At 50.6% G+C, this 26082-nt stretch overlaps 1 protein-coding gene across 2 annotated transcripts in view; it reads right to left on the bottom strand.

Moving 5' to 3' along the window:
• MAEA (macrophage erythroblast attacher, E3 ubiquitin ligase) overlaps window positions 1–22284 on the bottom strand; it is a 32680-nt gene extending 10396 nt beyond the window's left edge. The window contains exons 1-3 of one of the 2 annotated variants that reach the window (XM_082727164.1): window positions 22143–22284; window positions 3292–3474; window positions 1166–1369 (exon numbers count right to left, since the gene is read on the bottom strand). In XM_082727164.1, coding sequence (XP_082583290.1) covers window positions 1166–1369; window positions 3292–3474; window positions 22143–22211 — 456 coding nt within the window. In that variant the 5' untranslated portion in view covers window positions 22212–22284. The remainder of the gene's footprint in view (window positions 1–1165; window positions 1370–3291; window positions 3475–22142) is intronic. The other variant, XM_082727165.1, reaches the window with a different exon arrangement.
• Between the last annotated feature and the right edge of the window lie 3798 nt (window positions 22285–26082).

Here is a 26082-nt window from a genome sequence, read left to right on the forward strand (position 1 = left end):
GACACACAGCCCCTATCTGGGCTGACCTGATAAGCTCTCCCTCCATGGCATCTTCTGACAAACAGAAGTTTTAAATGTGAATGAACCCTGGTACATCAACCTCTTGGTTGGTGACAGCACCCCATCTTGTCAGAAGACCTCCCCCCACCCCAAGGGCCCAAGCTTGCTTCTGGAAGCAACCTTAATTCTACCTATAGCTGTGGAGCTGGGCATTCCACATGTAAATCTCACAGGGATCCTTTAGCGAATGTCCAAGGTCGTACCACCGCCATCATCGTGACTCACAGAGGAACCAGAGAGAGCCTATTAGAGCAGTGCTTCCAACTCAACACCCCCAACCCACACCCATCTCAGTTGAGGGGAAGCCCCACTCTACGAGTTCTGCATGTGCTCAGACCCCCCATACCCCAGTACCGGAAAGCTCCCAGGCCTGTCCCAGGACCCTCCCTTCATCTCTGCAAGTCGACCCCAACCAGCCTTCTGAAAATCACCAGCCATCCTGCCCCTTTGCCCTATGCACCCCTGTAAACAATCCTGTTGGACCACCTGCCTCTCTCCCCTTCAAAGTCCATGTTCCTGAGGCTAGGAGCACCTGGCCACGCTCTGCCCACAGGGGCAGGGAAAGGAGTGCAGGCTATCTGCGAGCACCCACGTGACCATGCAGAGGCACCGGTGGTGCCAGACAAACACAAGGACCACAGAGCCCGTCCATCAGGTATACAATGGCTGTGCTGGGCAGGGAAGGAAGAGGGTAGGAGCAGGACCAAGGGACTACTGGGTGCAGAGTGGAGACCGGTGGGCCAGGGAGATGCAATGGCCCGATGACAGAAGGGCAGCACACAGGCTAGACAACAGACAGAGGTGCACAGGAGTCTGAGAAGTGCTGGCATGGGGTGAGGGCACTGGACGCCTTTGCCACTGCTGAGCAGCCGTGCTCCCGAAGCTCCACAGAGCCTGGCCTGCATGGGCACTGACAGCCAGAGCATTGCCTGTCTCTATGCCTGAACTGTGGAAACCACTGCAGACAGGTGGGTGGGACGCCGCGAACAGTACCAAAGGACAGGTACAGAGTGGGGATGACCCCCTGCCGCAGGCTGCTGCCGGAGCGTGCAACACACTGGCCCTGGTGCCCAGACTGGGATGGCGGGGGCCCGTGCATGCCCACCTCAATGCCGCTCTGGCGTGCCAGCTTCACGGCGGTGTTGTAGTAGCCGCAGCGCAGCAGGTGCTCCACCATCATGCGGTCCATGCGCTTCCTCTTCCACATGCTGGCGGCCGCTGGCTGGTCGCTGCTGTGCTCCTTGAGGTGCTCGATCCGCCGTTTGCACAGCTTGGCGCTCTCGTCCTCTGCCTGGATAGACTCCACTGCCTGTGCCGTGGGCAGAAGGCACGTCAGCACAGGGCCCTTGCCACCATAGGGCAGACATCAGAGGGGGGCGGGGGGTGTCCCTGGGGCTGGGGGACAGAAGCAGCAAAGGGGAGCACCTCCCTGTCCCGTCACCACCCAGAGGCAAGTCAACACCTGCCCCTCAGAGCCGCACCTTCTTGCCCTCTGTGGTCTGGGGCTGAGCTGCCACCAAAGCCTGACTGCACATTTGTTGCCACTTCCTGATTACCTCAGCCATGTGTTAGCATTTTGCGGCTTTCTATCCTTGCTAATACTTTTCTCCTCAACGTCAAGTCTGTTCAAAATGAATACAGCTCCGCAGACACGTTCCATATCAGCTCTGGCTGGGAGGGCAGCTGACCGCCAAGTAGGTGACACATGATCAGGGCCACCAAGGAGCCAGACACGCAAATGCACCCAGGGCCCCAGTCGGCCTGCGTTTCCCTCAAGCCCTCGCCATGCTCTCCAGCAGCCCCCTGCTGCCAGAATACTTGCTGCTTCTTTGGAAGTGGTTTTCTTCCTTCAGCTGCTTTTAAGATTTTTCTCTCTTTTCAGTTTCATGATGCGAAATTCTAGGTTTATCTTTTTTTATCCATTTAGGACTCTGAACTGGTAACTTCCATCAATTCTGAGAATCTTGGCTACTCTTCCTGTGCCCTCTCTTGACTTTGGTCAAACATGGTCTCCAATCTAGTCTCTGTGGCTTCCCACCCTCTTACACAGCTCTGTGTTTTTGGTTCTGTGTGCTGCTAGAATTTCTCGGTAATTTCCTCACACCTACCTTCCAGCTCACAAATCCTCTCTAGCTTTGTCTGCCTGTTAAATGTTAAAAAGTGTGTTATAAGCAAACACTTGAGTTTTTCATTTCAGTTATACTTTTAATTTACGTTTTATTTGGTTTATTTTAAACTCTCAATTATGCTTTATGCTTTAAATGCCCTTGCAAATATCCTCAGCTGTTTAATCTTTGGCTATAGTCAAGTTTGGTCCCTGATAATCTCTACATCTGAAATCTGAGTGAAGTCTCCTGTTCGTGCCACACTTTAACAAACCTCAACCACAGCTTCCCATGCACCTTGTGGTCCTCTGTGACCCCTGATGCTCTGGCGGACGGTGTCCTGCCCCTGGGAAATGCATTTAGTGTGCCTAGCGCCTGGAGGCTCCATCAGCTGGGACCCCTTACCTCAGGCTGAAGAGAAGGGTCCTGGCTCCCCTAGTGTTCTGAAACAGACTGTGATGCTCTGCCATAGGAGGCCACACTTGGGGCACCCCCACCTGACATACACAGCCACCAGATCTCACTACTAGCCCTGGCCTCCCCCCACCCCCAAGCTGGCCCCAGACACTGGCCAGCAAGGCAGCCATGGGTCCTGCCCTTCTCTCCTCTTGGCCCCTGCCCTCCAATTCTGGTGATCACCTTTCTGTTCCATGAGCCCTTTGACATGTTCAGTAGGATGTTATGAAGCATCTTGCTGTGTTCTCTGGGTGGTTCCCCAGGCATGGTAGTGTACCCTACCTCCCTCTCCCAGAAATGAGAAACCCTATATGAAGCTTTGAGGGGAAAGCCTAAAAATAATCAATCATCTGCCTCCTGTCTGTGCTTGAGACACTCCAGAGCTGGGACAACCCAGCGACACAGGAGCAGGAACACAGGACTGGAAGCCGGACGCCAGCCCCGCAGAGGCTGCAGAGCAGAGAGCATGGAGGGGCTCGCCTCTCTCACACTCTGGCTGTGAGAGCCTACCTCCCCAAGGCACGGCTGTCTGGTTTCTGCTGCATCCTGGCTCCCGCAGAGGACAGCCCTTTTGGGGACAGCCTGGGTCCATCAGAATGCTGGGCTGTAGGACCTACACTATAGCTCACACGTAGGCAGGTGGGCAGGATGGTCCAGAAGCCGCACTGACCTTCCTCTTGAGGACACTGAGCTTCTCCACCACACCATCCAGAAGGCTGACCACAGAGTCCACAGCAGGGCAGCTGCTCAAAGTCTTCTCCAGCTCGGCCACCACCATGGTGACGTGGCTCGTTTCTCGATCAATGTTTTTCTGAGCAGCCCGAAAGCGTTTATTTAGTGTTTCGTAGGGCACCTGGGGAAGAACGGTAATTGATGTGTGAGCACCAGCAGTCCTACATGTGCGACGCCCAGACCCCCTTCACAGTGTTTTGGCAGGCACAAGTCCTAGGCTCCTTGCACTCTACCCTAACATCTACTCTAACCCTGACCAAGGCCCACAAAAAGCCTGTGTGAACGGAGGCTCATCTGTGTTCCTGGATGAGGACACTAATGAGAAGACGCATACCCTCCCCACCCCACAAATCCAGAGGCAGCTCCTTTCTTTCCAGAAAACTGTTAAGGGCACACTAACAAAATAATCCCAAAGTTCATCCAGGAGGCCAAACAGCTGAAGGAGATGACCACTACGAGATCCATCAGATGGAAAACCCGCAGTGGCCTGTGATGGGGCCGGCAGGTGCCGCAGACTTGGGACACCGGGAAGGCCACGCAGGACAGGGTGGAAGCGCACAGACGGTCGGGGTGTCAGCATGTCGCCACAGGTATGCATCGAAGTCATCTCAGTCAGACCCCATTTATTCAGCCCCCAGGGACAAAACCACCTCTCCCTATAGAACAGCCAACAAAAGACCCAGGAAGGATGGCGTGTCACTGAGAGACAGTGGCTGCCAACACTGCTCCCAGACCTTCTCGGGCTCCAGGTCCAGTACTTCTCACTCGTCAAATGCAGCTCATGTGGCATGGACGCCCTGGCAGTCAGCAGTTCACCACAGAAGTCTGCACTGCCATTCTACCAGGTGCCAGGCACCATGCATGGCAGGGAGGAACCTGGGATTGACAGGAGCAGGGACACCTAGGGGACCTAGACACTAACCTAGACACCAGGGACCCCAGCAGCAGGACCTCCCCAAGACCTGGCCAGGGGTCCAGTACTGCCCTTGCCCCAGCTGCCACCCCCCAAGCTGCCCTGCAGACACGGTGGCAGTGGGTAAACATTCCTGTCCACCACACCTTGGGTCTTCCCGGCTCAAGAGGCAAAATGCTGTTAGACAAACCACGTCCACCACTTGAGGAGGGCTCATCCCCAGCAGCTGGGTCTAGCAGGCTTTCCTGCAACTGCGCCATGGTCTTACACAAGCAAGATAGGAGAGTCTCTAGACAAAGTAAAAGGACCGTCCCTAACATGGAGTGGTGCAGAGTGCCCGCAACACCCATGCACCATCACCTGCACTGAGGTCCCCAACCTAACCAGGCCTGTTCTGATTTCAGTCCCTGAAGAGCCTTCCACTGTGGCGCATGGACAAGAGTAAAGCCACGAGCAGGTGCCAGACGCAGACACAGGTCCCGTCTTCCATGTCCAAAGGGAAGGGCTCCCTGCCTTGAGTCTCAGTTTAGGCAAAGGTCCCTCCTAATAGCACAGCACGGAGACCCAGGTGTGTGCATGTGCTTGACCCTCCTCACCAAGAGCAGAGCAGCTCTGAGGAGGCCCTGAGGCTGGCGGACTGTGGGATGCTGATGCATGCATCCTTCCTTTCAGAATCTTGGACTGTTCTCAGAGCCCCACCCACCCCAGGGCCTGCAAACCGTGCCAGACAGTTTGTGTGTTTCCAATATGTTGTGTGTGTTTCCAATATGACCTGGCTGATATTTCCATAAAACACAATCAAGAGAATTACTGAAAAGTGAACTGAAACAAATCCCGTGATGCCCGATAACAAAAGCTTCAAAGTTTTATTCTAAATTCAAATGTTAAAACTATGTTTCAATAAATACAAACAAAACAATCACAACACAGGAAAAGAGAAAAAGCCATACACCTGCACACACTGTTGGCCCAAGCACAAGCCAGGGGACGGGAACACCTCCAGCTCCAGGCAACTGAAAAGCCACAGGAGCAGCCGGTAAGCGCCGTCACACGGCTAGACACTGCCATGCCCCTAAGATCCAGCAGGTCTCCCTGTGGTCAACGTACCCAAGCTCAGGGGACACCAGCATGGGAATCCCAGGAGTCTCAGGTCCTGCCTTCTGCTCACGACACCTGGCATGACGCTCATCCCTCAGAGCCAAGGGGAGAAAAGGAGACTCTGAAGGAGGCGCTACAGGCCTGGATCTCCATTTTTAACTTTTATCCAAAAAGAAGCAGACAACACTCTAACACTCATCTTTAGTCCCTCATCGATACCTAGGCCCAACTTATAAGGTTATAGTCAACATTAATTCTTCTATCTTTCGATAAAAGAAACTAAGTCAGGACTTCGTACACTTCTGGGGGGCTGTGAGCCCCACTTTGCTCTCCCACCATGTGGCCTGCATCTTCCCTGGGCCTAAGTAAGCCCCTCAGCCTCCACTCCGGAGTCTGACCTCCAAATGGCCTGGACAGGAGCTTTCCGGGGCCACTCCTTCCACCCAAGAACCCCTGAGCTGTCCCTGGTGCTCCCGCCCCACATCTGGTCACAAGCTCCACAGGGCTGAGCTCTCAGGACCTCATCTTCTGCTGCCCACACCCTGATGTGTCCTGTGCCCCTCACCGGTCTGGCCCATCCCCCACCAGGAGCTCTCAGAATTTATGTCCCAGGAGCACTGAGCAGTCTCCCGTGCCAGCTTCTGTCCTGAGGACACCGGGCAGCTGGCCCTGGAAAGCTGCTCAGCGTTCTGCCCACAGGGCACCCAGCCTGGGGTCCGGGCCTCCCCTGCCTTTCCCCAAATGTCCCCTGCTGCTCAGTCACCAACAGTTCCTTCACAGCCTCCTTCAAGAAGGGCTTTGGCCAAATGAAGGAATGGAATTTCTGAAATGCTGAAGATACTGAAAGCAGCCAAACTATCATTCCAGAAGGGCAAGATTAAGATACTTCTAGATATGCGGCACTGCCAAGTTTAGCGCCCACATCCCTTTTCTGAGAGGAAAATTACTCAGAGAGCCCTCAGTGAGACAAACAACAAAATCAATGAAAGGAAACAAGATACAGCAAAAAGCAGCGAGGTAAGAAACCAGCAAATAACAGTCGAATGAGAAGGAAAAAAAACAATCCATAGCCTAAGGAAAGTGGACAAGGTGACTCTAAGTCCAAGAGAAACGTAGTCTTAAATGCACAGGCAACAGGCAAAACTAAAAGCAGACAATTTAGCCAAATTTAAAACTCATGCGAAGCAAAGGAAGTGATCTATAGTGAGGCCGTAACCCCAGAAGAGGAGGGCACCCAGGCAGAGTGCGAGGCTGAAAAGGGTCTGCACCCGGGGCAGGTGGAGAGCTCCAGCTCCAGAGGAAAGGCACGAACCCCCAACCCCTGCCAACCCCAAGGTGGGCAGAGGAGCTGAGAGGACAGCTCTCCGGAGGACCTGTGCAGTGGCCGAGCCACACAGGACAGGCCCGAGTGTCACCAGGGATCAGGGAAATGCGGGTCAGAACCACGGGTGACCCCACGTCACAGCCCGCAGGACGGTGGCTCTCAGAGGAGCAGACACCAATGAACCATGGCAAGGCCATGGACCGACGGGAGCCCCGTGCGCTGTGGGCTGCGGCCACTGTGGAAAACAGTGTGGAGGATCAAGGATGAGCTCATGGCCCAGTGTTCCATGTCTGGGCATGTTCCCTGGGGAACGGAGAGCAGGGTCTCCATGAGATGCTGGCACACCCATGATCATGGCAGCAGTAGGCCCTGCAGCTGAGATAGGGAGGCACTCAAGTGTCTGCGGGCGAATGGACGGATGGAGGGACCGACTACCAAAATGGCGCGTATACACCCAATGGAATATGATTCAGCCTCAGAAAGAAGAAAACCCTCCCACATGCCGCACCATGGAGGAGCTGCAGGACATCACGCCAAGTGAAACGGCCAGTCACCAAACACTGAAGGGTAGGGCTCTTTTCCCAGGAGACACCGAGAGTAGCCAAATGATCAGAAACAGAATAAAGGAGGGCGGCTGCGGGGGGCTGGGGAAAAGGAGAGGGATTTAATGGTGCAACAGACGGATGTGTCCCCATCCCCATAATGCACCCACCTACCCCCAACCAAATGGTATGGTTTGGAGCTTTGGGAGGGGACTGGGTTACAAAGTGCGGCCCTCATGACTGGGATCAGCATCCTTCTGAATGAACTGCCCACTGTCTTCACCACATGTGACACAGGAGAAGGCAGCCGTCAGCAACATGGAAGAGGCCTCATTAGAACCAGACCATCCTGGCACTCTCGTCTTGGATTTCCAGCCTCCAGGACCCAGGAGAACTTTCTATAGTTTACAAGCACCCAGTCAACCGCATTTTGAATTGATCAAGACAAACAGGTACAAAGTTTCAGTTGTGCAAGCGAAAAAGCTCAAGAGACATTATATGCATATGGCTAATACTGCTGCACGCTTAAAAATGGAGACGACTAGGGGCGCCTGGGTGGCTCAGTGGGTTAAAGCCTCTGCCTTCGGCTCAGGTTATGATCCCAGGGTCCTGGGATCGAGTCCCACATCTGGCTCTCTGCTTAGCAGGGAGCCTGCTTCCTCCTTTCTCTCTCTGCCTGCCTCTCTGCCTACTTATAAGCTGTCAAATAAATTAATACAATCTTTTTTTTTTTTTTAAGATTTTATTTATTTGTCAGAAAGAGAGAGAGAGAGAAAGCACACAAGCAGGCAGAGAGGCAGGCAGAGGTGAAGAGAGAGGCAGGCTCCCTGCCGAGCAAGGAGCCCGATGCGGGACTCAATCCCAGGACCCTGGGATCATGACCTGAGCCGAAGGCAGCGGCTTAACCCACTGAGCCACCCAGGTGTCCCATATTAATAAAATCTTAAAAAAAAATGGAGATGACTAGTTCATGCTATGCTTTACCATGATAAAAAATATTCCTATGGTGCTGATAACACACAGCAATGGTATCTGATTTCCACAACTCCCATGAAGTTACAATGAACACACCAGGACTGGAGGAGGGTGGAGAACCCAGATCAGGAGCCCAACAAGGGGCCCAGCGACTCAGGGCAGAGAGGACCCGCTCTGCAACAGCGGAGCAGAACTAGACAGCCACATGGGAGAGGGAGGACAGCAACCTGGACTTCATGTGGGCCGCAAAAATTCTTAAATGCCCACGGATCCAAATATCAAAGCTAAAACTACAGAATTTTAGACGGAACACAGGAGAAAACCTTCACAATCTTAAGAGAAGCAAAGATTTCTCACAGGGATACAGAAGGTACTAGCTATAAGAGAAAGATTAATTAAACTAAAACTTTTCTTTGAAAGACAATTATTAAAGGCAAGGCAAAGAGTAGGAGAAAACATTCAGTGTATGTAAATCTGACAAAGGACTTACATCTAGAACATATTTAAAACTCTTACAACTCGGGGCGCCTGGGTGGCTCAGGTCATGATCTCAGGGTCCTGAGATCGAGCCCCGCATCGGGCTCTCTGCTCAGCAGGGGAGCCTGCTTCCTCCTCTCTCTCTGCCTACCTCTCTGCCTACTTGTGATCTCTGTAGGTCAAAAAAAAAAAAAAAAACCACAAAAACCTCTTACAACTCAAGACCAAGAAGACAATCCCATTTTAAAAATAGGCAAAAGGTTTTAACAAAAAGTCCCAAAAGCAGATATACAAAGGGCTAATAATAAAGACACATAACATTGGGACGCCTGGGTGGCTCAGTGGGTTAAGCCGCTGCCTTCAGCTCAGGTCATGATCCCAGCGTCCTGGGATCGAGTCCCACATCCGGCTCCTTGCTTGGCAGGGAGCCTGCTTCTCCCTCTGCCTCTGTCTGCCATTCTGTCCGCCTATGCTCACTCTCTCTCCCTCTCTCTCTGACAAATAAATAAATAAAATATTAAAAAAAAATAATAAAAAAAATAAAGACACATAACATCATTAGTCAGAAATATCCAAGTTCAAGCCACAAGGGGACATGTGAGAGTTAGTGGTATGTGTTGTCAAGCTGACCAGGCCACAAGGTAGAGACACAGGGTGAGAGGTGGCTCTGGGTATGTCTGGAGAATCGCGTTTGCACACTGGGTTGGGTAAAGCAGACTTCTGTCAGCTCTCCTGGGGCTCCAGCTTGCCCACTGCAGATCTTTTCAGCCCCTATAATCCCATAAACCAATTCTGCATAGTCAGTCTCCACCTCTCTCCCCCTCCTCCTTCCCTCTCTGTTTTCCACCCGTACAAGATGATTCTGTGTCTCTGGAGAGCCAAGACAGGACACTAGGGCATGCTAGCAGGACTTCCCCAGCACCTGCCGGTCAGGCTGAGGACACCTGGATGCTACTGCGGGCAGTGGTATGTATGACCCTCAGGAACAGAATCTGGCTGCTTATGGTGGTAAACATACATGTAACACATCACTCAGCAATTCCAATTCCAAGAGAAACAAATAGAGAAACCACAGAGAGACTTGTACACAAATGCCTGTAGTAGTTTTATTTGTAAGCCCAAGATGGGAACCATCTCAAACATGCATCCATGGGGATGGTAAACTGCCCACTGATGTGGGTGCCGCCACTGAAGTTCAGTCACGGGCAGGGGAAAAGCGAGACATACAGTGCAGCTGTGAGGTCCCTTTATGTGACATTCCAACACCAGCATACCAGGGGGAGGAGTGGTTTGCCACTAGGGAGACAGTGTGGAGACCTTTCAGATCTGTCACAACCCGGGTGTGGCTGTGAGCTTGTCAAACCAAAAGAGGAAATTAAATGGAACAAAGAAAACCTTATCAATCTACCAAGAAGGAAAGGAAAAAAGATACAAAAAAAGCACAGGAGACAGAGAACAAATATGGGGAGGGAAAGTCCACAATATTGGTACTCACTACAAATCTGGATGGCTACGGAAAGAGAACTAGAGCATAAATGGACAAGAGAAACGGAAAGGATAAAGCCACAGCAGGATTGTCTGTGGAATGGTGAGCTGTGTGTGCACACCATTTCAAATATTTTCTCTCCACCACATTAAAGAGAATGCAATGAAGCTGATTTTAGTGTATTTTATATACACAATACACCCCAAATATTGCATTTATTAGACATGTTGCATTATTTTTTCTCTTTGTGTTAAATCTTTAAAAGCCAGTACACATTTTGTTTTACACGTTGAACACATATTTGGACGAACAACATTTCAAGCACTCAATAGTCACACGGGGCTTGGGGCTGCTGTGCAGCTACAGAAAACCTATGGTGAAGTTTGGGGGTAACTTGGAACCCATACATGGCTGGCAGGGAGCATGGGGAAGGGAGGGGAATTTGACAGCAGTTATCAAAACTGTGTCTCATCTCTGACCTGCCTACTGGAATTCTGTGGATCAATCTTAAAGTTAACTCATGTGTGCAGAGTAGCAGGTCATGGATACCCTCCCAAGGTTGGCCAGTACCATGCAGGATGTTTTTTTTTTGTTGTTTTTTGTTTTTTTTTAATTTCTGTAGTTTCCACGCGGGGCTTGAACTCATGACCCTGAGATCAAGACCTGAGCTGACATCAAGAGTCAGACACTTAATCAACTGAGCCACCAAGGCACCCCTACATGAGTGCTCTGTAACTCTATTACATTGAAGCGTACAAAAATGCTGACAGGCCATCATTATTTTACCAATTTTAATTAAGATATAATTCAGATGCCATAAAGCTCACACTCTTAGAGTGTACAATTTCATAGTTTTTAATATAATCATAAGGTTGCACAACTATCACCATAAAATACCTTTAGAACATTTCCTCAACCCAAAAAGAAATCCTATTGCCATGGAGGTCCTCCCCACAGGCAGACAACCATCCACAACCTGTCTGGGTCTGCTCATCGCAGACACTTCACACACTTGGGATGCAGATAGCCTATGGCCTTTGGGCCTTTGGGCTGGCTTCAGTGTAATGTTTTCACAGTTCAGCCATAATGTAACGTGTATTTCATGCCTTTTTACTGCTGAAGAATGGCATTCCATCACACAAACATACTGCATTTGTTTACGTATTCATATGTTGATGGACATTTTGACTGTTTCCAAATTTTGGGCTATTATGGGTAATAAGGCTACAGAGACTCCTGCATGGTTTTCATGTGGACACCTTTCGCTTCTTTGGGAGCTCTACTGAGGAATTAAATGGCAGGCCACTCTATGTTGAGCTTTTTTGAGAAACACCAGACTGCTCTGCATAGTGTCTTTGCCATTTTACATGCCCTGCACTGCAGGACAGCTTTGCTTCCTCCATACCCTCTCCCAACACCTGCTACCAGCCATCTTTCTGATTCATGGCTCTAGGGGGCAGAAAGTGGTATCTCATTGTGGTTTTCAACTTGAATCTCATAAATGAGTAATATTGTTGAGAATCTTCTCAATGCTTATTAGCCATTTTATATCTTCTCTGGAAAAGTCGATTCGAATCATTTGTTCATTTGAAAATTGGGTTGTCTTTACATTATTGAACCTTAGGAACTCTTTTCCCGTAAATTCTGGATACTACTAGATTCCTACCAGGTGTGACATGCAAACATTTTGCTCCATTCTGTCCTTGGAAGCACAGGCTTTTTACTTTTGAAGTCCAACCTATAACTTTGTTTTGGTTTCCTGTGCTTTAGGTGTGATATCTAAGAATCTTAGCTCTTACATTTAACTCTTTGATCCATTTTGATTTAATGCTTGTATACTGTGTGAGCGAAGGATTCAACTTCTTTCTTTTCCATGTGGATAGCCAGTTGTCTTGGAACCATTTGATGAAAAGCCTCTCCCTTCCCTATTAACTGTCCTGGCACCCTTACTGAGAGGAGAGTTACTATGTATGGGCTTATATCTGGAATCTTAAGTTCTAGCTCACTGATCTATCTTTAGCTTTTTTTTTTTTTTAAGATTTTATTTATTTATTTGACGGACAGAGATCACAAGTAGGCAGAGAGGCAGGCAGAGAGGGGGGGGGAAGCAGGAACCCTACTGAGCAGAGCCCAATGTGGGGGCTCGATCCCAGGACCCTGGGATCATGACCTGAGCCAAAGACAGAGGCTTTAACCCACTGAGCCACCCAGGTGCCCCTTGTTGAGTGTTTTTATCATGAAAAAGTGTTGGATTCTGTCAAGTGCTTTTTTTTCTCTGTCTATGGAAATGCTCATGTGGGTTTTGTCCTTTATACTGTTGTGGTGTGTGTTACACTGCTTTTTCCACCTTGAACCAACCTTGCATTCCTGGGGTATATCCCATTTACTCATGGCACATAATTCTTTTCCTATGTTTCCTATGTTGTCAGACACAATCTGCTAGTGTGTTGTTGAGGATTTTAACACCGATATTCACTCTTGGGAAATACTGGTCTATAGTCTTCTTGGATATCTGTGTCTGGTTTTGGTATCAGGGTAATACTGATCACAGAGTAAGCTGGGAAATGTTCCTTTCTATTTGGGGGAAGAGTTTGTTAAGAATCAGTGTTAATTCTTCTTTAAACATTTACCAGAATACACTAGTGAAGCCACTTGATCCTGGGCTTTTCTTTTTTTTTCTTTTTTTTTTTTTTTTTTAAAGATTTTATTTATTTATTTGACAGAGAGAGAAATCACAAGTAGGCAGAGTCAGGCAGAGAGAGAGAGAGAGAAGCAGGCTCCCGCTGAGCAAAGAGCCCGATGCGGGGCTCGATCCCAGGACACCGAGATCATGACCTGAGCCGAAGGCAGCGGCTTAATCCACTGAGCCACCCAGGCGCCCCGATCCTGGGCTTTTCTTAATGGAAAGTTTTCTTTTCTTTTTTAAAAATCTCTTTACATGTTATAAGCCTATTCAGCCATTGTCTTTTAATCCACAAAACAGCAATTTTACATGGTTCAATCCAACATATTTTCCCTTTGTGTTCCCTGTCTAACACTCAAGGAGGAAAAGAGGTCTTGGATCTTTCTCATCAATGTGAATCAGCTCTTTATGGGTTACATTTGGTGGATTTTTAAAATCGTTATTTGTTTTAAATTCTGGCTCTATTTTATTTGAGTATACCAGAGATTTAAATTTGTATTAATTAAATCCACTTAATTTTTCCTTGGTAATTTGTTGCACTGTAGCTTTTAAGATCTTGGGATTTCTGTTTAGTTTGCTGATGTTAAATTATATTTCCTTCAGTACATTTTTCCCCTTCAATGACTCACAAAAAGTAATCCTTCCTGTTTTCATAATTGAAACAGAATCTGGCAAACACCGTAAGATTTCTATGAAACATCTGTACTTTCACCAGCGCTATAGCAATCCTCCTACACTGTGTCATTTGCTTTAGTATGTGTTTCTTCAAACCTTCTCCAATGTTTGCTGTGGGTTTTCTGACAGTATTTGCAGACAAAGAAATGCATTTTAGTTTGTCATCACAATGTTTTCAGCCATTTTTGCCAGCACAGGAAGGATTTCCCCAATGTCATGGGACTTTTTCTTTCACAATGAAGAAACCTCAGAAGAGGTTTCTATTTCTCACAAAGCTAAGAACATCTTCTAAAGTGTAAGACTGAAGGGGCATGTGGGTTGGTCAGTTGGTTAAGTATCTGCCTTTGGCTCAGGTCAGGATTCCAGGGTCCTGGGGTCGAGCTCCACATCAGGCTCTCTGCTCCATGGGAAGCCTGCTTCTCCCTCTGCCTCTGCCTGTGTTCCCTCTCTTGCTGTGTGTCTGTCACATAAATAAGATCTTTATCAAAAAGTAAAGTGTTAGATTGAGCCCTGAGCGGCAGCAGACATCTACATCCTGAAGAGTCCCCCTCGTGTTCGGATGTGTGGCATGGGACAGTTTCCCAAATCACAAAGGCGTCCTCCTTCCTGGAACCAATCTCCCAAGCACAGCACACACCCCAAGGGAGGCTCATGAAGTTTCAAATGGCTTCTCAAAACAGTGACATTTCTGGCCAGCTTCAAGGTGCAAGGATGACACAGCCCATTCACAGCACAGGGCAGCAGACAGAGCTCGCCGCGGGTATAGCACCAGCAGCACCTCCATGCCCTCCTCCCTCAGCGCAGGATGGTCTGCTGGGTACCTGCAGACATCTGTCCATGCCACTGGTCCATCTTAGAAAGGAAGGTCTGAGCAAAGCAACAGCCAGCACGCACACAGTACAGCGTCACATGGGCAATGGACCTCCATGTGGAGGGAGCACCACAGCCGTGCCTCCCCGTGGTCAAGTGCCGTCCACCCTCGGGATGGGCTCACTGACCAAACACGACACAGCAACCCACAGATGGGCACCAGGGTCGACCTCTGTACGTAACACCAGCAGAGCAGGCTTCCTCACTGCAGAGCAGCAAGTGACGGGAAGTGGCAGCTGTCGGCGAGGGGGATGCCAGCCACTGGCCTTGGCATGGCCCCGCCCTTCCCTGTGTTTCCCTGATTACACATAAGAAGTCTGGGCTCCAGCACAAGCAAGTCAGATGGCATCTTCAGCCATCAGTATGTTTAGACACAACACTCCCTGCTGGTGCTGGTCCTCCTCTAGGCCTTTCCTGAGACCCCCTGTGTGTCTCCCGCAGTGCCCATCATATTAGCTGCTAAAGCTTCCCTTGGTATTTTCTGATGCTGTTAGGTTATTGTGAACAGGTATTTTCCCATGAGGTGCTTTAGCTGGTTGTTGCTGACCCAGAAAAGTGACCGATTTTTGTATATTTTTTATGTGCCCAGTTATCGTGTTGAACTTTCTCATTAAGTCTAGTAATTTTCCAATTTGTTTTTGTTCTCTGGATACACAGACATATTTAATATGTCTCATACATTTGAAGCTACATTTACTTCTGTTTGAACTTTTACTTGTTCGAACAAAATTGCCAAAGTAATATTTAACTAACAGTTCATTCCTTAACTGAAGAAATATTTCTCTGCCCTCCACAAAGCCTACAATCTCAGGGGTTAGAACCAAAGAAGCAAAATGCAGTATGACAGTAACAGCTAAGAGGAAAGAGTGAGAGGAGGGAGATGGTAGGGCTCCCAGTTGAAACAAAGTGACCTCACTGAGGTTACAGCGGAGCCAAGATCCAAGAAGGTAATGGAATAAGAGGAACACCTGAAGGAAGAGAATTCCGGGAGAAGGAAACATGTGCAAAGGCTCCGAGCTCCCCCACCCCCACTGCCAGCACCACAGCAGCAGGAAGAAGGAAGGTAAGCCAGTCCAATTCTGAACACATGCTGGAGCTAGAGAGGAAAGACACACGGATGTAAGCTGTGAGGACAGACAGCTCAAGGCTCTAAACTGATGGGGGGGGAAGGAAGGAAGATGAGAAGGTGGTCTGGGGAGGAGGCACGTAAGGTAGGGAGTTCAGACCTGTATGTGCCGAGCGACCTTGCAGAGATTCCAACGAGGCTACTGGATCCTGGGCCCTGGGACTGGGGAGCTAACCATCTGGGAGTCACCAGTTTGCACAGAGAGTCCTCAGACTCATGAGACCGCACAAGATTACAAACACGGCACGCGGTCACACTGGGGGAGGGCGGCTGTGAGCCGGGGACAAACCTGGGAGCCAAACAGGGCCCTGTTGCAAGGAGGAGGGGCTGTAAGTGGGTGCTCACTGCCAGACACCGTGAGGATCACTGAGAACCTGGCCAGAGCCTGGGAGTGAGGAAGCAGAACGCAGCTTCTCGCCCTGAGAAGCGTGAGTTGTAATGAGGGCTCTGACAGAAAAGCAAGGAGAGAGACTGGGGACAATTCCGTCAGACTTTGACTAAAGCTGTAAAGAACATAAAGTAGAGGAAGGGACAGAGCACAGCAGGGGCCACAAACCCCAGCTGCACTCAGGGCCAGGGCAGCAATAAGCCCCCCACCAGGCTTTCCTAAGGTCCCCCCAAAGCTGGATAGAGCCAATCATAAGCTCTGGCCTCTGAGCAGAAGCAAAATGATGAATGGCATTTCCAGGAGGCCCCCGGGAAGGAGCAGGCACCTTCCCCCTTCCCCTCCCTCCTGCCTGCCACCCACAAGCAGACTGGAGCCCTGCAGCCCATGGAGACCAAGGGGATCACGGATCACAGAAAGATTGCAGGAAACACAGGCCTCAGGAACACCCCAGGGCCTTTGAACAAACCCTGCACAAAGGGCAGGAGGACAGTCTTCACATAAGATGGGCTGGCTGGGTGCCAAGAAGCACGAATTCTGGGGCAGGGAGCCTTGCTCAGTCGTGGAAGGAGGCCTGGCAGGTGGCCCACCATCCAGGCGGGAGTTCAGGGTCAGGCCTGCCTGGAGGCAGGACTTGAGACCTCTCCAGGGCTGGTTGCTGCCACGGAGACTCAAGAACCCCAGGCTGGAGGTAACCTGAAGGCAGAAGACTAGCCGGGAGAAGCAAGAGAATGGCAGCAGGGGGGCCTAGTGAAGAAGGCAACCACCTGGCAACTGGCCACTTAGGAGTGTCAAATGGACTGTGACCTTGACAAACACATTTTCAAGGAATGTCAGGGGCCAGACTTCTGACTTGAACCAGGGAGACACACGGGAGGGGGCAGGAATAGGAGACAGTGGCTGGAGAAGGACCTGGGGACATCAGAGCCAGGTACTGATGGAACCCATTGAAAGGGGGAAACTGAGTTGGGAGGGAAGAGATACGAGTGCTGGAGCCACAGGCAAGAAGGGGCAGGCTCCAGGCACAGCTGACCACTGCAGGGGCAGCCCCCCACAAGGGAGGGCAGACCCAAGGAGGGCAGCAGCGGTCACAAGTGGAAAGTGGGTGAGGAGGCCAGGCTGGGGCCATGTGGGCTAGGAGGAGCAGGAAGCAGAGCTGTGCAATACTCTTGTTCATAGATGGGGGTGGGGAAGATGGGTCAGTGAGGCCATTAGCACAGCTGGGGGGTTTTCTCCAGCCACATTCAGCTCAATAGCTGGGTTGTTAAACTAATAATACCTCTTTTCTATCACTTAGTTGTTACTGAAACAGTGAATAAATCTTTTTTCAGAAAGCTTTCAAACAAATAGCCCCCAGGGATACAGATTCTAAAACAACATACACCTAGAAAGACCAGAGGCGCTCTGAGCTCTGCTGTGTCTTGGTCCGCACCAAGCAGGGCACACTTTGCTGCACACAGTGGCCGGCCTCCTCCCAGCTTGCCCCTCCCACCCCTGGCCCTCAGGGCCCCACTGTCAAGACCTGTGTGTGGCTCCCGGAACACCGGAACCCTACGGCTCTGACAGGTCTGTGTGCCAGTGGTGCTAGGGTCAGCCAAGACCTTGACACAGCCCCAAAGCGCAAGTGCCCTGGCGGCCCACTGAAAACCACCCCCCCAAACCCCTAGGGAACCCCACCGCCCCCGCCCCACACAGGCCTGACTCCACCTGTTCAAGGTTGGAGATGTTTGAGATTACTTGTTTAATGCCTCCCCCTTGCCAAGCCCTATCTTTTTCTCTGTGACACCCCAGTGTCCCCTGCTGTGCCCACTGAGCACACAGAGGTTCTTCAAGCAAGGAGCACAAGCCAAAGGAGCATGAGGCCTTTGGAGTCTGGAACCTCAGCTCTGGGGTGCCTCGCAGTGGCTCTGGGAGGGAGAAGCACCAGCGAGCCCCACCTGCAGACTTCACGCTAGCATCTGTCGCATGGCTGTCCCTTGGCCAATGCTGAAGCTGCTTGCCTGGGCGAGGGCTCGAACTGGCTCCAGCCTACCCCACTGCTACAGAGAGTGGGGCGCTGGAAGCCCTTCCTTTCCTGGCGTGAAGCTTGTTTAGACTACCACGAACAGCCTGCACTCACTCGGGCACCCACCCTGACATGGAGCAGCCCCTGTCCCCAAAGGCCCACCCAGCCCAATGGCTTGTCTGTGGCCCAGGATCTGAGCAGCAGCACAAGAGACAAGAGTAGAAGGTCAGGAGAATGCAAAGGGGAAGAGGAAAGCATTTCAACTGTGCTCTGGCTTTGGTAGGGTCCTGGAAGACAAAGGCAGTCTGAGGGCCCTCGGGGTAGGAGAAGACTGAGCTCTGGAGGTCTGACAAAGTTGGAGCCTGAGAAGAGGAAGGGCATCACACTCAGAAGCCTGGAGCCAGAGAGAAAAGTGGTGTCATTCACGGAATACAACCACCTCTGAGAGGGAACAGCTCACTCTGTAAACCACAAGATCTAAAGTAAAAAAGAATCAGGACCTAGACTACTGCCTCCCTCCTGGACTCAGCATATTTAGGATTTTGTCCCCTCAGACCACATGCTTATGCTTACCACTGTTTCTCAAACTTGAGAACATATGATCCCCTACATCCAGCCAAGACCAAGCTGGAAAAGCTGTAACTTTAGGCATATAATTGGCACCCAGACTTTCTACAACAGGCACAAACCCCGGCTTTGAAACTGCAGACCAGTATTTGGTCAACAAGACTGTCACCAAATTAAAAGCAGAAGATTTCAACAGTCCAGTAGAGAATTGAGAGACACAGAATTCACCCACAGACACTGCTGGGAACAACGCCCCACGCTCCCCCTCCCCCAGCCTGTCACGTGTGAAGAGGGCAGCTGGGAGGGCGACATAGCTGGGTCAGGCTGGGAGGACCAAGAAGAAGAGGCCCCGGGAGAGCACGGAGAGAGGCACAGGTGAGACTCAAGGTGAGGAGTTGGGGGAGGGAAGGTCCAGAGCCAGGTCTCCCAGGGACCAACGCCAGACCGTCTCTCCTGGGCTGTGAAGACCCCCACCTGATTTGGGCGCTGGCAAAGAAGGTCTCTAAGATACTATTTTACTTCAACTCTCTGAGAGGGAAAAAACAGAAGTCAAGACTCCAAAATATAAACAGGATGGTTAGCAAAATAATTTGAAAAATAAACATGTTACTTTGATAAGATACTTTTTTTTAAGATTCTATTTATTTATTTGAGAAAGAGAGAGAGTGAGAGAACACGAGAGGGGAGCAGGAGAGGGAAAAGCAGACTCCCAGAGTCTGCTTCTGGGAGCAGGGAGCCCAACATGGGGCTCGATCCTAGGACCCCCAGATCACTGAAGGCAGATGCTTCATCAACTGAGCCACCCAGGCGCACCCAGAGAACACTTTTAAAAGCTAATTAAAAGAGGGCCTCCAGTTCCAGGTGCTCACAGGTAAAGACTCACAGCTAGGCCCAAAACACAAACGTGTTTTCCAGAAATCCCATTCTCCCTGCTGTTCTAAAAACATAAAAAACAAGTTCCCCAAAGCAAAATCCAGTCCAGTGGTTCTTATCAGGGCGATTCTGTCCTCCAGGGGACATGTGGCAATGTCTGGAGACACTCTGTGGATGGGCAGAAACCAGGGGTGCTGCTACACATCCTACAATGCACATCCCCCACTACAAAGACTCATGTGGCCCAAAAGCCCACACCAGCCCATCCTACCCCAAGACTGTGGGCTCAGTGAACAGAAGGCATCCAGCTCAACCCAGGCAGGGCGGTTATGTCACGACGGTGCCATTCTCTTCCCACTGTGCCAGGAGGTAAGACCCGTGCCACAGGCACCCAGGAGCCTGCCACCAGCCCTGGGGCTATGAGGAACCTGCCTGGATTTGCCTCCATCGTGTCCAAGGAGGCACTGCCTGTCAGGAAAGCAATGAGAACTTGGCTCCCATTACCCTGCAGGAGAGCGTGCCCTTGAAGCCCAGAAGCATAGTACACACCCTGTAGAACTCCAGCCCTCGGCCCTCACTCCCCTCTTTATGCTGTCTGCACAGTGCTCCACGCCGAGGCTCGTGTATCTGGACCGCGCTCAAGACTGTGACCGGCATAGCTCCCAAGTGTCCTGGGGATTCCGTATTAACTTATGCTCCTATATCAAGGGACCCTTGTTTCCCAGGGAAACTTCCTCCTTATCCACTAGAAATCACTCCTGAAAATATCTAGAAAAAAATGTCAACTCTCAACAATGACGATTACAGGTGATCCAGACAAACTATGAGGGAAAATGGTGGAAGTAGCTTCCCTGATTTCAAAAATTCACTTAAATCATTCTAAAGCAGAAGCAAAACTCCTTTTAACCACGCAAGCTCACTTGACACTGTAGTATCTCTTTTACCTGTATAAGTAACTGCAGGATTATTTTTAATCAAAATCTATTTAATAACTCTAGAAATCAACCACAGTCAGGATTATGAAACCACGGGAGAGAACTTGGAGGGGAAATCCCTTCCTGTCTGGTGTTGCCTACACTCACCAGCTAGTCCCAAACTGCCACAGTTCTGTCAGTTCCAGTGCCAGGCCTGGGGGTAGGCTGAATGAGACAATAGGCCAGAAATGAGTGGCTCCCACGAAAGCCTCATTTATTCATGTGGTGTATGTGTGTGGGGGGAAATCAACCCAAATGATGTCTGCTTGGGGGCCTTGGGTGGCAGATGTCATGGCTTCTCCGAGCCATAGGGTCTTCAAGGAGTTGAATACAAGAACACCTACCACCTAATTCTGAAAGGGCCTAGACAACAGGCGTCTTGTGCAGTAGCCAAAGTTCCCCTGCGCTTCCTGATCAAACAAGGTGCAGACAAACAGTACTGCTCCACCACTAGTCAATGAAAAGCAACAAAGCCTCACTTCTGCTTTCCAGCGAGGACTGCATACGGCAGTCTGACTTGCCTAATGACGACTGGCAGCAGAGTCCCCTGATTCACCTGGGGTGGCTCTGGTGCTATCATTACCTACGTGTGATAGGAGTCAGCAAACTCAGAGCAGGTGCGTCCCCTACCTGGGGTCTCCCCGACAGTGATGAACACAGTGGGGCAGTATTCAAACCCGCCACAGCGCACCCACCACCACCTGCCACCGCTGAGGTGGATGGCGACGCGGGCGTCTCCCAGGAGGAGAGAAAAGCTACCTGGCCTCTCAGGGAACGAGTCCAGAATCACAGATGCCCAACCACGGTTCTCCTGGAATGTTATGACCTTGATCTCCTAAGAAATTCGTTTCCAGGTGCTTTGTTCTCATCGCCATCAAATACTCTGCTAACTAGGTAGGCAGCAAGTGTGGCCCCTCCTACTAGAGACACAGACTTCATGCTCAGGGAAGGCGACTTGGGTAAATGGCCATCCAAGGTCACCCAACTGGGAACCTAGTGGCAAGGGCTGTATTTCAGGTTTGGTGACGCCCCACAAGATGGGTTCCCATTAGGTCGATAGGTCTCTCTTTACAGGTTCCCTAATTAGAGACTGGAAGTCAATACACCAACACCTCCTGATATCAGGACAGCTGAAGACGAACCGTCAGGCACTCTTGCCGGGCGCCCGCGACCCCACACCCTGCAGACCCCGGTCTCCATCCCAGCCCCCAGTACCACAAGCCTGCCTACCGCAAAATGTCACTGGGGCAGTTCACGTTTGTTTTTTCCTTTTTTTTTTCCTTTTCTTTTGGACGAAGGGGCCACAATCGGGCTCCGGAGGGCGAAACGGGGCGCCAGACAGACGCGCTCCACGCCCTGCCACGAAGTCGAAGGTAGAGCCGGCAATGGACGGCCCCACACCACGAATCGCCCGGCCTAAAGGACCCCAAATCCCGGAAAGCCTGGCCCCCAGACCCCGCCGCCGCCGGGAAGCCCAGGGGGTCGGCCTCGCAGACCCCCAGGCCCCGGGGAGGCCGGCCCTACACACCCCCAGATCTCGGAGAACCCGGCGCTGTAGACCCCCGGACCCTGGGAAGCGCGGACCTCGCGGGCCTCGCGGGCCTCCCGACTCCCAGACCCCAGGGCACCCGGGAGCCCGCTGCACAGAGCCCCCCGGATCCCGGAAGCTCGGCCCCGCAGAACCCCCCCCCGACCCCGCCCGGTGCCCCAGGCCGCGCCCCGGCCCCCACCCTGCCCCTCCACCTTCCCCTCCGACCCCCCCGCGGTCCGCGGGCACCAGCCAAGCGCGGTCGCTAGCCCGGACCGCAGACCCCACCTTGAGGGTCGGGTACTCCTGCACCTTCAGGGTCATGGAGAGCTGAGCAGCTGACTCCTGCACCGCCATCTTGAATCGGCCAAAACATTAGCGGGTGGGGGAAGCGCCGCGCGCGGCTCGCCGGGTAGTGACGTAGCGCCCTCCGGCGGGGCGGGGCGGGCTGGGGCGGGCCGACGCGTCTGCCCCAATAGCGTCTGCCCACCAGACAGTGGCGGCGGAAGAAGGCGCGGCCGCGGCGTGTGCGCGGAGAGGCATCCGGCCGGACCAATCATCTCTGGCCGTCCTCTTGTTCAGCCAATCAGCGGGAAGCCCGGCTCGGCGGCTCCCCCTGGAACCAGCGGCCGGGGAAGGACGGGCCCTGCGCCGGGCTGGTCCGGCCAGTCCCGGCGTTTATGTGCGGAAGGTCCCGAGCATCCGCCGGAGCGGGGAGGCTGAGCACGGAGAGGCACGGAGCTACGGGCCGCATGGATTTCCCCTCTCACGGACGGGGTGGCCGCTGCCCCGCCGGGAAGGAAAGGCGGACTTGGTATTACTGAATGACCGGAAAGCGCCCCAAGTGTGCCCTCCCCACCAGGGGCACGTGGCCCGGTATCCACCGCGGCGCTCCAGTTCCTTGCCAACCACTTCACGATCCAGCCTTTCCAAATAACCCTCTTACAACCCCCTTTTAAAGCAGAAATGAAATTAGGTTTTATATCAATTAGGAGAAGACTTTCAAGTTAAACCGTTTCTCATCTTTTTCACTCATTCCCAAAACAATTACTTAAAACTGAAGCTTAGTATGAAACAACTAAGACTATACAAGGCCGGACCGCTATTGTGGGAGGGGGAACCGCCACGACCCTCTGCCCCCACCTCTGCCCAGCCCATATGCCATGCAGGTGAGGAGAGAAGCACACCGGGGTGAGAGGCAGCTTCCTGTCCTGGATCCGGCCGAAGTCCTTGTACTGGTTGCAACAGCATGAGTGAATTCATTAGGATCATCAGAAAGTGCTTACAGCTCAGTACTAATCACGCTTTCTCCCAGTGGGTGAATAGATGCAACAGGTCCACCCCTATGAAGTGTGAAAGTGAGAAGGAGGAAGACAGATTCCTGTGTGGGGTGTATGCCTCTAAGGAGACATTGGGAATGAAATTGATGTAAGACTAGGGGCGCCTGGCTGGCTCAGTCCCTTAAATGTGGTACTCTAGGTTTTGGGCTCAGGTCGTGATCTCAGGATTGTTAGATGGAGCTCCGCCTAAGGCTCAATCAGGGAGTTTTAATGGGATTCTCTTTCTCCCTCTGCCTCTGCCCCAACTTGCACAAAAGTGCACACACACTCTCTCTCTGAAATAAATCCTTTAAAAAAAATTTTGTGTAAGACTAGAAAAATGCAGTATTCTGTGGGAGAAGATATTTGCAAATGTCTTATCAGATAAAGGGCTAGTATCCAAAATCTATAAAGAACTTATCAAACTCAACACCAAAGAACAAATAATCCAGTTAAGAAATGGGCAGAAGACATAAACAAACATTTCTCCAAAGAAGACACAGAAATGGCCAATAGACACATGAAAATATGCTCAACATCGATTGGCATCAGGGAGATACAAATCAAAAGCACAGTGAGCACACTTCACACCAGTCAGAATGGCTAAATTAATAAGTCAAGAAATAACAAATGTTGGCAAAGATGTGGAGAAAGGGGAACCCTCTTACAGTGCTGGTGGGAATGCAAACTGATACAGCCACTCTGGAAAATAGTGTGGAGGTTCCTTAAAAAGTTAAAAATAGAGGTATCCTATGACCCAGCAATCGCACTACTGGGTATTTGCCCCAAAGATACAAATGTAGTGATCTGAAGGGGCACGTGCACCCCAAAAAAACAAATGTTTATAGCAGCAATGTCCACAATAGCCAAACTATGGAAAGTGCCCAGATGTCCACTGACAGATGAACAGATAAAAAGATGTGGTATATAAATATACATAAAGACAATGGAATATGACTCAGCCATCAAAAATGAAATCTTGCCATTTGCAATGACATGGATGGAACTAGAGAGTATTATGCTAAGTGATATAAGACAATTAATTATCACATGATTTCATTCATATGTGGAATTTAAGAAACAAAACAGAGGTGGATGGAGAAGAGAGGCAAAAATGAAATGATGAAATCAAAGAGGGAGAACCATAAGAGACTCTTAATCATAGGGAACAAACTGAGGGTTGCTGGAGGGGAGGGGGCTAGGGAAATGAGGTGACAGAGTGATGCACATTAAAGAGGGCACGTGATATAATGAGCACTGGGTGTTACATGCAACTGATGAATCACTGAACTCTACCTTTGACACTAGTAATACACTATATGTTAATTGGATTAAAATAAAATCAAATTTTTAAAAAGACTTCAGAAAATACTGAACAGTAGTGAGCTTATTGGGAAATACAAAGGCAGTAATTTGAAGCAAAAAAGAAAAAAGAAAATAAAAGTGTACCATCTTAGCATTTTTTAAACCCTTAGCAAGGATAAAAAGGGATGCTACCAACTATGATTAATCCCAAATCTAATCACAGTTCATCAGAATAGTGGTAGTCCTGTCTAGTTTAGCAAATTGTTTCTGTATTTCAAGGAGAAAAACTGAACTTGAAATTAGCACATGCAGCTTTGGAGAACTGTATTATTTAACCTAGATTGTCTTGTTTTCAATTTTCAGGAGTTTAAAAACTAAAGTACTGTGGAAATCGAAACCAAGTGTGGTTTAGAACGGAGTCTGGAGGCGGGCAGGGGAAACTCCTGCCCTACACTCCAAGTCAATCGGGGACCCAACAGGACGACATGCACCTTACACCCGCTGTTAGCTACCACTTTACTATCCCAGCAGGAGGAAGGAAGATTTCCTCCTCCCCCAGTGACAGCCCAGCCAATGAGGGACTACCACAGTCCAGCCAAGGAGAGAGAGTCACAGCCCAGCCAATGAGAGACTGCCACTACCCTTAAACTCCCGGTATACCCCAGTGGACTTACTGTTTACAACAGCCCTCCCAGCTCCTCTTTCTTCTGTAAATGGGCCTCCTCTGCCTTATTGTCTTGACTTGCTTATGGTTTTGCCCTGGGTTGTTGGCTCTGCACTGCAGTTCTCTGCTATTCCTGAGAAAACCCAGTTTTATAGGGAAAATAGCAAGAAAAAATGTCCTTTTTGGAAAAAAAAAAGATTTTTATCTATTTATTTGACAGACAGAGATCACAGGTAGGCAGAGAGCCAGGCAAGGGGTGGGAGAGCAGGCTCCCTGCTGAGCAGGAAGCCCGACACAGGGCTCGATCCCAGCACTCTGGGATCGTGACTATAAGGGCCTATTCAGCCAGAGTGGCCCCACCCCGGTTGAACCACCATTTTGTTGTTTATGCAATAAAACTTAAATTGACCCTCACCCCCCTCACCCCCCCCCCCAGGAACTTACTTAAAAGGAAGTCCGGAAAACCAGTCCCAGGTAACAAAGCCCAACTACAAGGGTGGGTCAGGTCAGGTGGAGATAACAGCCTGAATGCAGGGATGAGTTGGGTCAGGTGGAGACATCCAATCAGTAAAGCACGCATAATGTCTCCCTAGCTACCAAGAAGTCCGGGCCCCAATTCTGACTAAGGTGATAGGCTAGTTCAAATAGCTACTATGGGGTGAATTGTAATTCAGTTGGCCACCTGTGTGGAACCTAGCATGACTATGCAGCTTTCTCTGTGTGTTACAATCTCATTGGCCACCTGTGTGTGTGGCCAGGCCCAAACACATGGCCTTTGCTCTACAAATGTTAGTCTGTAAGGCAGGGAGGGGTTGCCCTCTCTGCAAGAGATGGCCCTGGCTGGTCAGTTTTATTCTCTTGGCGCGAAATAAAGCTTTGCTTGACCTTCACTTTCTATCAGTCTTGCTCCTTTCACCATGGACCCAGCAATGACCTGAGC

This window comes from Mustela nivalis, assembly GCF_964662115.1.
Source record: "Mustela nivalis genome assembly, chromosome: 4".
Classification (NCBI taxonomy): Eukaryota; Metazoa; Chordata; class Mammalia; order Carnivora; family Mustelidae; genus Mustela; species Mustela nivalis.